Here is a 12,197-nt window from a genome sequence, read left to right as displayed (position 1 = left end):
CATGAAGCTCAGACCAAGGATGGACGTAGGCTAGAATCTTCCTGGTAAGCGCACCTCGTGGTGCTACATAGATTATTAGAAATGGGTTAAGAGGTCGAAACTAATGGGCCAGGCAGTGTTTAAAAGAATACAGTTTGTGTGTTGTTATTTCGGGGCATAAGCTAGCCAGGTGGCTAGGGTGCTGGGGACGCAGCCCTGCCGCTCCTATTACAACAAAAACACACTTTTGCTGGTTCCCAAGTTGTCCCTTACATGGCCTCACCTCTGTGCTCTCTTCTGCACCTTTAGTGTCATACACAGAAGTTCAGAATTCTGTCATCCATACCACCAGTAGTAAATCACAAAATACAAATTTTCTGATGTCAGGTCAAATGTAGCGTGGCCAATGGTGTGTTACCTTTTGGCCACGTCTTAACTGGACCATTACGCGCACCTCCTACTGTCTTATTCTTGGTTACTTTATAATTTCATTTTCCTGTCCATCTGAGCCTCAAGCTAATGGTCAAATCTGTATGCATGCATGCATGTACGTATGTATGTATGTAGTGGAACTCAGGGTCTACATATGCTAGGGAAGCATTCTAACATGAAGCCACATTTCCAGTCTCTAGTCAACTCATCTTTAATAAACTTCATTTGAGAATCTTGTAAAGCCGGGTGGTGGTGGTGCACGCCTTTAATCCCAGCACTTGGGAGGCAGAGGCAGGTGGATCTCTGTGAGTTCTAGGCCAGCCTGGTCTACAAGAGCTAGTTCCAGGACAGGCTCCAAAGCTACAGAGAAACCCTGTCTTGAAAAACCAAAAAAGAATCTTGTAGTTTAGCGGTAGTGATGCACGCCTTTAATCCCAGCACTTGGGATGTAGGGGCAGGCAGATTTCTTTGAGGCCAGCGTGGTCTATAAGAGCTAGGTAGTTCCATTACAGGTTCCAAAGCTATAGAGAAACCCTGTCTTGGAAACCAAAAAAAATCTTGTAATTTTTTGGAAGTTCAAAGGGCTCAAGTCACTAAGTCATCTAGTTCAGACACTAAATGCCACCTCCACAAACTCCATGTTTGTTCTCTAGCAGAAAGGAACAACTCTTCAAGCATTCAATAAGCTTTTATTTTAATGGCACTTACTCTTTAGTAAGTAAGCCTTTCGAGTAAGATTCTAGATCATTTCCGGGGGAAGCCAAGTCTTTTTTTTTAATATTTATTTATTATGTATACAATATTCTGTCTGTGTGTATGCCTGCAGGCCAGAAGAGGGCACCAGACCCCATTACAGATGGTTGTAAGCCACCATGTGGTTGCTGGGAATTGAACTCAGGACCTTTGGAAGAGCAGGCAATGCTCTTAACCTCTGAGCCATCTCTCCAGCCCCAGAAGCCAAGTCTTAAGACTCAAAGTCCAATCTTTTTTCTGCTGATAGACTCCGTGCCTTGTTCTCTGCCCGTTCCTTAGAGGTCAGCCTTGGGCTGGGAGCATAGTTTAGGGTGGTGTGCTTGCTGAGCCTGGATTAACAATGCCCAAATACAGGGCTGGGCTGGAGCTCAACGGGGAGGGAGAGTAGGAGAGTAGTTGTTTAGCGTGTGAAAGTGTCTGGGCTCAAATCCAGCCACCCAGTCCCCCTACCAAAAAAAAAGTCCGCCAAAACAAATCAACAGAGCGGAGTTTGTTGGCCCATGCCTGTAATAATAGCACTCGGAAGGCTGAGACTGTAGAATTGAGTTCCAGGCCAACCGTGGTTACACAGAGATATTCTCAAAAATAACAAATATAAATAAGCTGAGCTTGCCCAAGGCTCCATCCTTAGTCCTGAACACCCGCCCCTCTGTGACCTCAGTCTCTAAGCCCAGCTGTCTCCCCCGTAGGTCCTGTCGGCCTGGACATCCTTCCTAGTCCACATCTCTCACAATCAACACACACTGCATTTCCCCAAAACTAACTTCTCTCTCTGACCCAATTATAATTTTCTATTGTTAACACTGGTGCTGCTCACACTCCCAGGCAAACCGGCCCCCTCTCTCCCTCCCATCCAGCCACTCTCTCTCATCCACACCCTAGGGCTTTGCCCCCAGCACATTCACTGTCATGGGTCAGGCCTTCATCTTCCTTATTTGGATGATTGTAAAAGCCGCCTCAGTCTCTTCCTGACTGCCGAGGTTCTCATAACTTATCCAACACGCTGCTTCTCCAACAGCTTCATAAACAGAGGTTCAATCACACTACTCATTGTCTGAAAACTTCCCAGCTTATCAGTTAACAAGGGTAATAGCCTCTTCTCTCCTCCTCCCCCTAAAGTTCTGGGGACTGAACCCAGGGCTTCATACATGCCGAGCAAGAGCTCTCTCTACCTATCACCTGTCTGTCCCCTTTAGGGCGACACTTAGCCCCGCCCCCTGCATAGTTTCACTGTGAAGTCTGGCTGGCCTGAAACTCCAAAGAGTTTCATCCACCTCTACCTCCCTCTCCCTGAGCGCTAGCATTAAAACCATGTACCATGCCGGGTGTTGGTGGCGCACGCCTTTAATCCCAGCACTCGAGAGGCAGAGGCAGGTGGATCTCTGTGAGTTCTATGCCAGCCTGGTCTACAGAGCTAGTTCCAGGAAAGGCTCCAAAGCTACAGAGAAACCCTGTCTTGAAGAGAAAAAAAAAAAGCATGCACCATGTGCTATATGCGCAAGCTTACAACTAACTGTGGGGTTCACTCAAGATTACCTCGCACAGCCGGGCGGTGGTGGCGCACGCCTTTAATTCCAGCACTCGGGAGGCAGAGGCAGGCAGATCTCTGAGTTCGAGACCAGCCTGGTCTACAAGAGCTAGTTCCAGGACAGGCTCCAAAACCACAGAGAAACCCTGTGAACCCTGTCTCGAAAAAAAAAAAAAAAAAAAGATTATCTCTCACCCTATTACCTGAAAGATAAAAATAAAACCCTAATAGACTTCCTGGTATTCTGGCTCTTACAATATTTCTTTTCTTCCCTCTTCTTACAATATTTCTGCCCCTCTTCCACAATGCATATATACACACACACATACAACAATAATAAAGAAAAGAGGCTATCAGTTTTAAAGTGGAGGGCATGACAGATGTTTGAGGGAGGGTAGTGGGAAGGGGCTGGATGGAGGAAAGGGAGAAGTGATATAAATAATTCTATTTCAATTTAAATCATAGTTTTTGTTTTTTAAAAAAAAAGGAGCCGGGAAGCAGTTGCGCACGCCTTTAATCCTGGCACTCAGGAGGCAGAGACAGGTGGATCTGTGAGTTTGAGGCCAGCCTGGTCTACAGAGCGAGCTCAAGGACAGCCAGGACTGTTCCACAGAGGAGAAAGGTAAGTGATAATGCCCAACGCTGGTCATCCGGGATGTCACCTCTGATCTGCCTCCTCCAAAACAATTTTGTTTCCCTTGGAAGTGGAGTCCGGGTTTGGTTCTTCCCCACAGTCTCAGCTTTCTGCATCCTCCTCCCGTCGTCCTGAATCCTGTACCGCCTCAGGATTTGGACGTGGGCTGTTTTCCTTAACACACTCTGTAGTGGTTTGAACGAGGATACCCCCACAGGCACACCTTTTGAAGGCAGGCTCCCCAGTAAGTGGAGCTGTTTGGGAAGAATTAGGAGCTGTGTCCCTGGGGATGAGTGTGCTCTCCCCGCCTGCTGTGTGTGGAAAAGATGTGAACTCTCAGGTACTGCCCCAGTGCCATGGCCCCCTGCCATCACGCTCCCTGCCAAGATAATGGACTGACCCTCTCTGAACTGAAAGCAAGGCCGCAATTCAGTGCTTTCTCTTATAAGTTGCCTTGTTCTAGTGTTTCCTCACAACAACAGAACAGTAACTAAGACACAGTCTGTCGACCTTCTTCAAGTTCTAGAAGCTTTAAATATCTGTGGGCAATTCACACACTATATTGTCTTTGATTCTTAATTTCCCATCAGAATCGTGGTTCCAACTGCGAACTGACATCTCCATGTGATATCTAAATGTGTCTGGCTGGGTCTAATGCCACGCCCCTGTCTGTACCAGGCCTCTGAAGTACTTCACATAGCAGATCCTGCCAGGCTTCTAAGAGGAAATTCTTGTTTTCTCTCTAGCTCACAGCTACCTCCCCAGGTCCCTTGGTAGCTCTTCTTTCTAAGTGATCGCTAAATGGTGACATGACCCAGGACCTGAGCCTTGGCCCCCTTCAGCCCTCTGTATTTTCCCTCCTCACAGCTATCTTCTGCATGTTGATCTCTCCCAAATTTGTGGTTATCATCTAGATTTCCTTGACTCCCAGAGGCAAACCCATTGGAAAGTGCCGCCCACTGGGGCATCTCAAACTGCGTATTTCCAAAACGAAACTCCTGATTTGTTCACCCCATTCCCCAATCCGATCCTGTCTCAGTCTTTGTCATTCCCGTAAAAAGGACTCAAGTGCTCGAATAAAACCCTAAAAGTCAGGCTGGGCGGTGGTAGCGCACTCCTTTAATCCCAGCACTCAGGAGGCAGAGGCAGGCGGATCTCTGTGAGTTTGAGGCCAGCCTGGTCTACAAGAGCTAGTTCCAGGACAGGCTCCAAAGCTACAGAGAAACCCTGTCTCGAAAAACAAAACAAAAAAACAAAACCCTAAAAGTTACCTGTTTGCTCTCCTTCCTTCATGACCTGTAGCCAGTCTCCTTTGAAATCATGGCCTGGACCCCCCCCCCCCATCTCTGTAATCACTACTAATGTAAACTATCACCATCATTAGCCCCTTTCCTATCCAATCTCTACATAAAAGCCAAAAAGATCTTATTGAAAATTCTTAAGTGTTTTAAGTACTACTATATGCTAAAACTGCCCGAACATGATCATCCAATTCATGCCAAACTCAACAGCAAAACAGAAGATGGAGTCTGCTTTTATTCTCAGTTAACTGAGGTGCAGGAAGAATTCGGGCCCTGCTCACAAACACCCTCATGTCATGTCACCAGTGTGAAAGCATGCAGGGCACCTCATGAGATTTATCATGGCCTAGAGCCCTAGGGTGCCCTAGGGTACCCACTTCTCCAGCTCCATCTCTTCTGTCTGTCTTTCCCAGTTCTTGTTTCTTTTCTCAGTAGCTATGGAGCCAGTCCTGGAACTCGCTCTGTAGACCAGTGGTGGGAGTAAAGACGTGTGCCGCCACTCCCGGCTTCCTTTCCCAACTCTTGCATTGCACTAACCCCCTCCTCTAAATGAGACGATCACCCGCTTCTTTCATGACTTACCTCTTCTCACACTCAGCTTTCAGCTCAAAACTCAGTTCCTTGGAGCTGAGAGAGCAGTTCTGTGGGCAAGTGCTTGTCTGCCACGAACAAGCCACTAACTTTGATCCCCAGCACCCAAACCCCAACCCTCCTGTCTGGGGAGGCTTCCCTGCTTGAATCCTACTGCCTGCTTTCCCCCTAACACTTGCATCCACCTTTATCTTGCTTTATCTCTCTACTGTTGGAATGTAAACTCCAAGACAGAGGCTTTATGGGTTCCTGTTACCCCCTCACCTGGTATTATTAGCGTCTAACACAACATAACCAACATACTATGCTTCCTCAACTAAGACCCAGAGCGCCCCCGGGGTGGTGGCACCACAGTACAGACCCCTAGCTGGACACCTTCGAAAAGCACCCACGTGCTTCCTCTCTGTCACTTTAACTGAAATACAGAGGACAGGCATCTTCTACCCTCCCAGTGTCCAGCGTGTCTGGCACACAATCAAGTTTGATGCTTCAATCAATCCTGTTGACTATATAAATGAATAGGTTAGAGAAAGTGAGAAAAAAAGAGGGTTAACTCAGAATACTAGTTTAGTCACTGTTTTCCACTGACCCCTTCCCAGCAAGCCGGCTTCAGAATGAATCCTTTATCCTTGGCTAGGATCTCACTACTCTGTACCTCTGTATTCCTGGCCAAGGCTCACCTGCCAATGACGTCCTTAGGGTCGTACTTCTGGTAAAACTCTTTGGCTGCAGCCCAGTCGGGCAACTCATCCTCCTGCCCCACGTCCAACGTCATTCTGAGGGATGTGGGGGCCTGCGCGGAGGAAACGGAGGACAGTGAGGGCAGGGAGACCCACGGATTCTGAGACGAAGCACATCGTGGCTCCCTGGGGCGCAACACCTGCGGCTGAGGCGCCAGGGTCCTGGGGGGTGGGGGTGGGGTAGGGGAAGGATCAGGACCGGGGAGACCACACCGAAGGGCCAAGGGGGAAGGGAGGGTAGCAGGGCAGGGAAGGGGACAGGGAAGGGAGGGGGGAAAAGGTGGCTCGGAAGAAGGGGGTGGGGAGAGAAGGCACAAGTGCGGGCGGCTGTTACCGCGCAAGCGCACTTGGCAACCACTGGGAGGAGGAGAGGGGTCTCGAGCAGAGTGACTCGTGAGGATGGGGCAAAGACAGTCTCACCTGGGCAAAGACTCTTCAGCCGCCTGGCTCGCGTTTATTCCTTTGCTTTTAACCCGCCCACAAAGCCTTAAGGCTCCAATCCCGTCATTGCAGCCACTGACCCCCCGCTGCTTGAGAACTAAGACTCAGAAACCTTGCCGATTGGAAAGTGGCAGTCCAATAGGAATCCGGGAATCCAGGGCAGGCGAGGACGTTGGAGCTAGAAGTTCCCTAAAGGTCCCCCACCATAAGGAGGAGCCTCAAAAACAGCCAATCAATGTATGGCATTTGCTTTTATCTAGTGGTGCTGCAGGTCTGGAAAGGACGCGGAAGTTAGGTTACCGGAAGTATGACATCTCCACTGTAGTTCACGGACCTCTGCAGTTTCCTCCAGGAATCCTCATCATTTGTTTTTCTGCCACCATCGCCCGACTGGAATCCTCATCTTAATTCGGCTCTTTATTATAATAACAGCCTGTTCCAAAATTCTTTTATTGTGGAAACCTTAAAATGCATGTAACCAAGTGTGATCACTCACTATTTTAATCCTAGCACTCAGGAGGCAGTGGCAAGCAGATCTCTGAGTTCCAGGCCAACCTGGTCTACACAGCGAGTTCCAGGACAGTCAAGACTGTTATACAGAGACTCAATCCCTGTCTCGAAAAGCTAAAGAAAACAAACAATATACGTATACATTTCAGCAAGAGACGATAATCTTTTTCTTTCTTTTTTTTTTTTTTTTTTAAGGTTGTCTCACGTAGCCCTGGTTACACTAGAATTTTCTGTGCAAATCAGGCTGGTCTGGACCTCCATCACTATCGCCTGAATGTTGGGATTAATGTGTGCAAGACTCCTAGTCTTCAGAATGATGGCTCAACAGCTTCTTCTGTAATGAAAACAAGTACCTTATAGAGTACTTTGGCTTTCTACCACTCGAAATTACTGATCTGGCATCAGGTTTAGCTTTAACAACTTGTGCCAAAAATGAGAACTTTCCTAAGTAGGTTTGTTGTTGGTATATAGTAGATAATTAACCTAAAATTAGTCAAATTAAAAATATTCATATAATTAAGAACCAAGATTCTTCCTGTGAGAATATGGAATCTGAACTAGAGGAAGAGCCCTACAGGGAGAAATTAGAGCCACGATGAAAAAATAGATTAAAAATATTTCATTCTGTGCGGAGACACAAAAAATGTGAGCTTGTTCCTCCACCTGTTTGAAGGTCAGACGTAGGGTGCAGTTACTTGATGTTTTGAACATTAAAATAGCCCATAGAGGTAGATCCACTCTACCCTGACCAGAGGTTAGGATATTGTTTTTTGTTTTTTGTTTTCCCCGAGATGGGGTTTCTCTGTGGCTTGGAGCCTGTCCTGGAACTAGCTTTTTCTCATGAATTAACAACTTGATGACTCAAAATATCAAAATAATTAAGTGTTCTAGTTGTCCTTTGTGTCCAGTTAAATCAGCCTTTTGTCTTCTTCTCCCCTGTGGTACTGGGGTATAAGAAGGTATTTATTGCAAGGCAGCAAAGACAAGCACCTGGTTCCTTCCACACTAGCTTCTGACTTGACAAAGTGAGATTGGGTAGGAAGATTATTTATTATTTATTATTATTTCATATAGTGGCTTATTTCTCACAGCTAGCAAGATGGAAAGCAAGAAGTACAAGTTATTTTTTATTGTTGTAGTGAGAAACACTGGAATATTTTCTATATATTTATTTATTGATATTTATTGAGCTCTACATTTTTCTCTGCTCTCCTCCCTGCCTCCCCCCTACCCCTTTCAATCCAACCCCAAGGTCCCCATGCTCCCAATTTACTCAGGAGATCTTATCTTTTTCTACTTTTAAAAAAAAATTTATTATGTGTGTATGCCTGAAGGCCAGAAGAGGGCACCAGATCTCATTACAGATGGTTGTGAGCCACCATGTGGTTGCTGGGAATTGAACTCCGGACCTTTGGAAGAGCAGGCAATGCTCTTAACCCCTGAGCTACCTCTCCAGCCCTCTTTTTCTACTTTCTACTTCCCATGTAGATTATATCTAAGTCTCTCTTAGTGTCTGTATTGTTGTATAAGTTCTCTGGTCTAGTTCCATTCATTTTCCTGCAAAATTCAAGCTGTCTTTATTTTTTTCTGCTGTGTAGTACTCCATTGTGTGTAAATGTACCACATTTTTCTTATCCATTTTTCAGTTGAGGGGCTACAAGTTAGTTTTTTATATTCTTCTTGAGTTCCAAACTCCTGGAACCCATAGGACTAACTAGAAAGTAAAGATAGAGAGAAGCAGAAGTTACAGAAGATACTTCCTGGATCTGATATTTAATACAGAGAAAGGGAAAAACTCATTAATTCAGTAAGCAGATGGGGGCACTTAGTAACAGTCCAGACAGGCAGCCATGATAACCAAAGAAAACAATATCTGATGTTTGAACTGGAAAGGACTATTTTAAATTAAATTTTATGTGTTTGTGTGTACTGTGTGTGGGCATGCACATGCCACAGAATGTGTGTGGTCAACAGCCATGTCACAGGAGGTGGTTTTCCCCTTCCACAATGTGGGTCCCAAGGATCAAACTTAGGCTGTCAAGTTTGATGACTGGAATATTTACTCCCTGGCTATCTTGTTGGCCTTGAAAAAGATTTTTAAACAATAAATGGAAGAGATAGAGCTGGAGAGGTAGCTCAGAGGTTAAGAGCACTGGCTGCTCTTCCAGAGGTCTTGAATTCAATTCCCAGCATCCACATGGTAGGCTCACAACCAACCATAATGAGATCTGGTGCCAACTTCTGGCCTGAAGGCATACATGCAGGCAGACCATACATAATAAATAAATCTTTTAAAGACATGAGATTCCCCTAATGGCCTGTTTCGTAATACTGTGAGACATGGGACTAGATGGCACAATGGTGACACCCACTCCGTCCCCTGTGCACCCAGGCTTGCTCATCTTCAGCTTCTAGCCTGAGTCCCTTCCTTTTTGTTTCTCTCTTGAAGAGGCAGCGTCTGTCTCTCCCTTCTCCCCACTTCTTTCCTTCCCCCAGTTTTTCTCTCTCTGTTCTTCCCCCTTCTCCCCTTCCCTTCCATAACCCACTAAATAAATATCCAACTTCACTCTGCATGGCATGCCTAATCTACCTCGGTGGTCTCTCACCCGCCATGTGGCTTCCTGCCTAGGACCCAGCTGCCTTTGTGGCCTGCTGTGGTCTCCAGACCCACTAGGGGACCTGCGGTGGCATGGGCTCATGGCCCGCTGCCCCATGTTGCCACTCAGGGACCTGCAGCATTTTACTGTTACTATTACAGATGGAATCTGAGTGTGTGGGAGCAAAGAAATTAATAATGTAAATTTGCATAATCTGATGTAATAAAGAAAAAAGAATTCCTGGTAGGAGCTGGGCAGTAGTGGTGCACTCCTTTAATTCCAGCACTCCAGAGGCAGAGGCAGGCGGATCTCTGTGAGTTTGAGGCCAGCCTGGGCTACAAGAGCTAGTTCTAGGACAGGCTCCAAAGCTACAGAGAAACCCTGTCTCGAAAAACAAACAAACAAACAAAGAATTCCTCGTAGACTAGTTCATATGAAACACCAAGCGTAGTTATCAGTAGCTAAAGCTTCATAATATCAAGTTCTGGAAGACCCCAGAAAATGACAGGCATTACTAGGGAAATTGGGCATTCAAGAGTCAGTGCTCAGTACCAAATGTACCAGGCCTGACAGGACTATTTTCATGGGGGACACAAGAGAAGAGCAAGTTAATTCAGCAGAGACTTCATGGCTCATATGGAGCTTTAATAGCCTTTGCAGAGTACCATGGTGAGACAGGTAAAGCAAGTTTATAAGGTGTGAAAACAAACAAAGGGGATAAAAAAAGGCAAAAGGGTCCGTCTGGATCACTTAAAGACAACTACACCTGGGCTTGGTTGCTGTGGGATAATCCTTCTGTATGCTGTGAATATGTATCATGCTCATTGGTTAGTGGTAAAACTGATTTGGACTATAGCAAGACAGAATAAGGTTATGTGGGAAAGCCAAACTGAAAATACAGAGAGGAAGAGGGGCAGAGTCAGAGAGAGAGATGTGAGCCAGCAGCCAGAGAGAGAAGCGAGATGCTAGAGGATAGGTAAAGTCATGAGTCATGTGACAAAATATAGACTAATAGGAATGGGTTAATTTAAATTGTAGGAGCTAAATAGTAATAAATATGAGCTATAGGTCAACGTTTTGTAATTAATGTAAGCCTCTGTGTGATTATTTGGGATTGAGCAGCCGGAATAAATGAAAAGTACTGTTTCTGTTTACCCTTGGTGACATGTCTGTCAGTACTCAGGAGTTTAAGGCCAGCCTGGGATACATGAGTGCATCTGAAAAACTAAAAACAGCCTGTGAGATAGTTCGGTACTTGTCACCAACACCAGTGATGAGTCAACTCCTAGGTCTCATGTGATGTAAGAAAACCAATTCCTGAACATTGTCTCCTCATTTCTTTATGCATGCTGCGCTGGAGCCCTCCCCCACACAACACACAAGACCAATACAAATGGGAAGAAGAGAGATGGATCAGTGGTTAAAAGCATTAGCAGCTCTTGTAGATGAAATAGGTTTGGTTCCCAGCACTCACATAGTAGCTGGCAACAACCCATAACTTCAGTTCCTGATCCAACGCCAGCTTCTGACCCTTTTAGGTAGTAGGCAAGCGTGTGGCATAGATACCCATACACAGGCGAAACACTTAGATATGAAATAATAAAAATTTTAAATTACAAGAATAAAAAAGAAATTGAGAGCCGGGCGGTGGTGGCGCACACCTTTAATCCCAGCATTTGGGAGGCAGAGGCAGGTGTATCTTTGTGAATTCGAGGCCAGCCTGGTCTACAAGAGCTAGTTCCAAGACAGGCTCCAAAGCCACAGACAAACCCTGTCTCAAAAAAAACAAAAAACAAACAAACAAAAAAACCAAACAAAAAGAAATTGAGACAAGTGTTGCAAGATTTCTATAAAGCCAGCATTCCTGTTAAAAAACAAAACAACAACAACAAAAAACCTGAAAAGCCTCACCAAAGTTTTTCTGAGAAGTGGGCAGTCTCCTCCTCAGAGCACATTATTTCCCTATGAAAAAAGATACAAAGGGTGGAGCTGATTTGCAGTTAGGTGTGATTAATGGAGAGTAGTAGTCAAGCCTAGGTTTAGGGCCTGTGGACCCTGGAAGCTGGCTCCAGTGACAAGTGCAGCAGACTAACATGTGCCTCGCTGGCCTTATTTTCACTTGGACCTGACTAGGCAATGCAGGTTATCTTTCCTGAGATCATTCAGGATGCCGGAGATGACGCTCCCCATCAGTCCAAAGGCAGTGTCCTGGGAATGGGACCAGAGGAAAATGTGAATTCTGGAAGGTACTGTCCTGTCTGTGCTACTGCACCCAACATTACACTCCCGATAATTAATTCATGTTGTATTGGATCTTGCTAATGTTTTCATAGTATCCTCTGCTGGAAAGGACTTAAGAGAGCCACCGGTCCTTTGTGATAAAAGTTTCATTATATATAATACTAACCCTGGACTGTCTCACAGACTTGAGAAACATCTGGAAGAGAAGTAACAACGACAATGAAGTAATTTCAGCAGGGGAACCCAGTGTTTAGAAAGTGACACTCTAAAACCATGGTGCCAGGGACGGACTGTATTCTTAGAGCTGTTGCAACGAAGACCGAATACCGCTGGAGCCCTGCAAACCTTAAAGGCCATTGTTGGCCGGGCGATGGTGGCGCACGCCTTTAATCCCAGCACTCGGGAGGCAGAGGCAGGCGGATCTCTGTGAGTTCGAGACCAGCCTGGTCT

General features: G+C 45.9%; 1 protein-coding gene across 1 annotated transcript in view; it reads right to left on the bottom strand.

Annotated features, from left to right (window-relative positions):
- Nucleotides 1-6,625, bottom strand: part of Phkg2 (phosphorylase kinase catalytic subunit gamma 2) — a 16,391-nt gene extending 9,766 nt beyond the window's left edge. Inside the window, exons 1-2 of the mRNA XM_005351298.2 lie at nucleotides 6,379-6,625; nucleotides 5,899-6,011 (exon numbers count right to left, since the gene is read on the bottom strand). Coding sequence (XP_005351355.1) covers nucleotides 5,899-5,993 — 95 coding nt within the window. The 5' untranslated portion in view covers nucleotides 5,994-6,011; nucleotides 6,379-6,625. The remainder of the gene's footprint in view (nucleotides 1-5,898; nucleotides 6,012-6,378) is intronic.
- Between the last annotated feature and the right edge of the window lie 5,572 nt (nucleotides 6,626-12,197).

The sequence above is a fragment of the Microtus ochrogaster genome, chromosome 8 (assembly GCF_000317375.1).
Source record: "Microtus ochrogaster isolate Prairie Vole_2 chromosome 8, MicOch1.0, whole genome shotgun sequence".
Classification (NCBI taxonomy): Eukaryota; Metazoa; Chordata; class Mammalia; order Rodentia; family Cricetidae; genus Microtus; species Microtus ochrogaster.
Note: the sequence above shows the minus strand (reverse complement) of the source record. Positions and strands in the feature narration are given on the sequence as shown.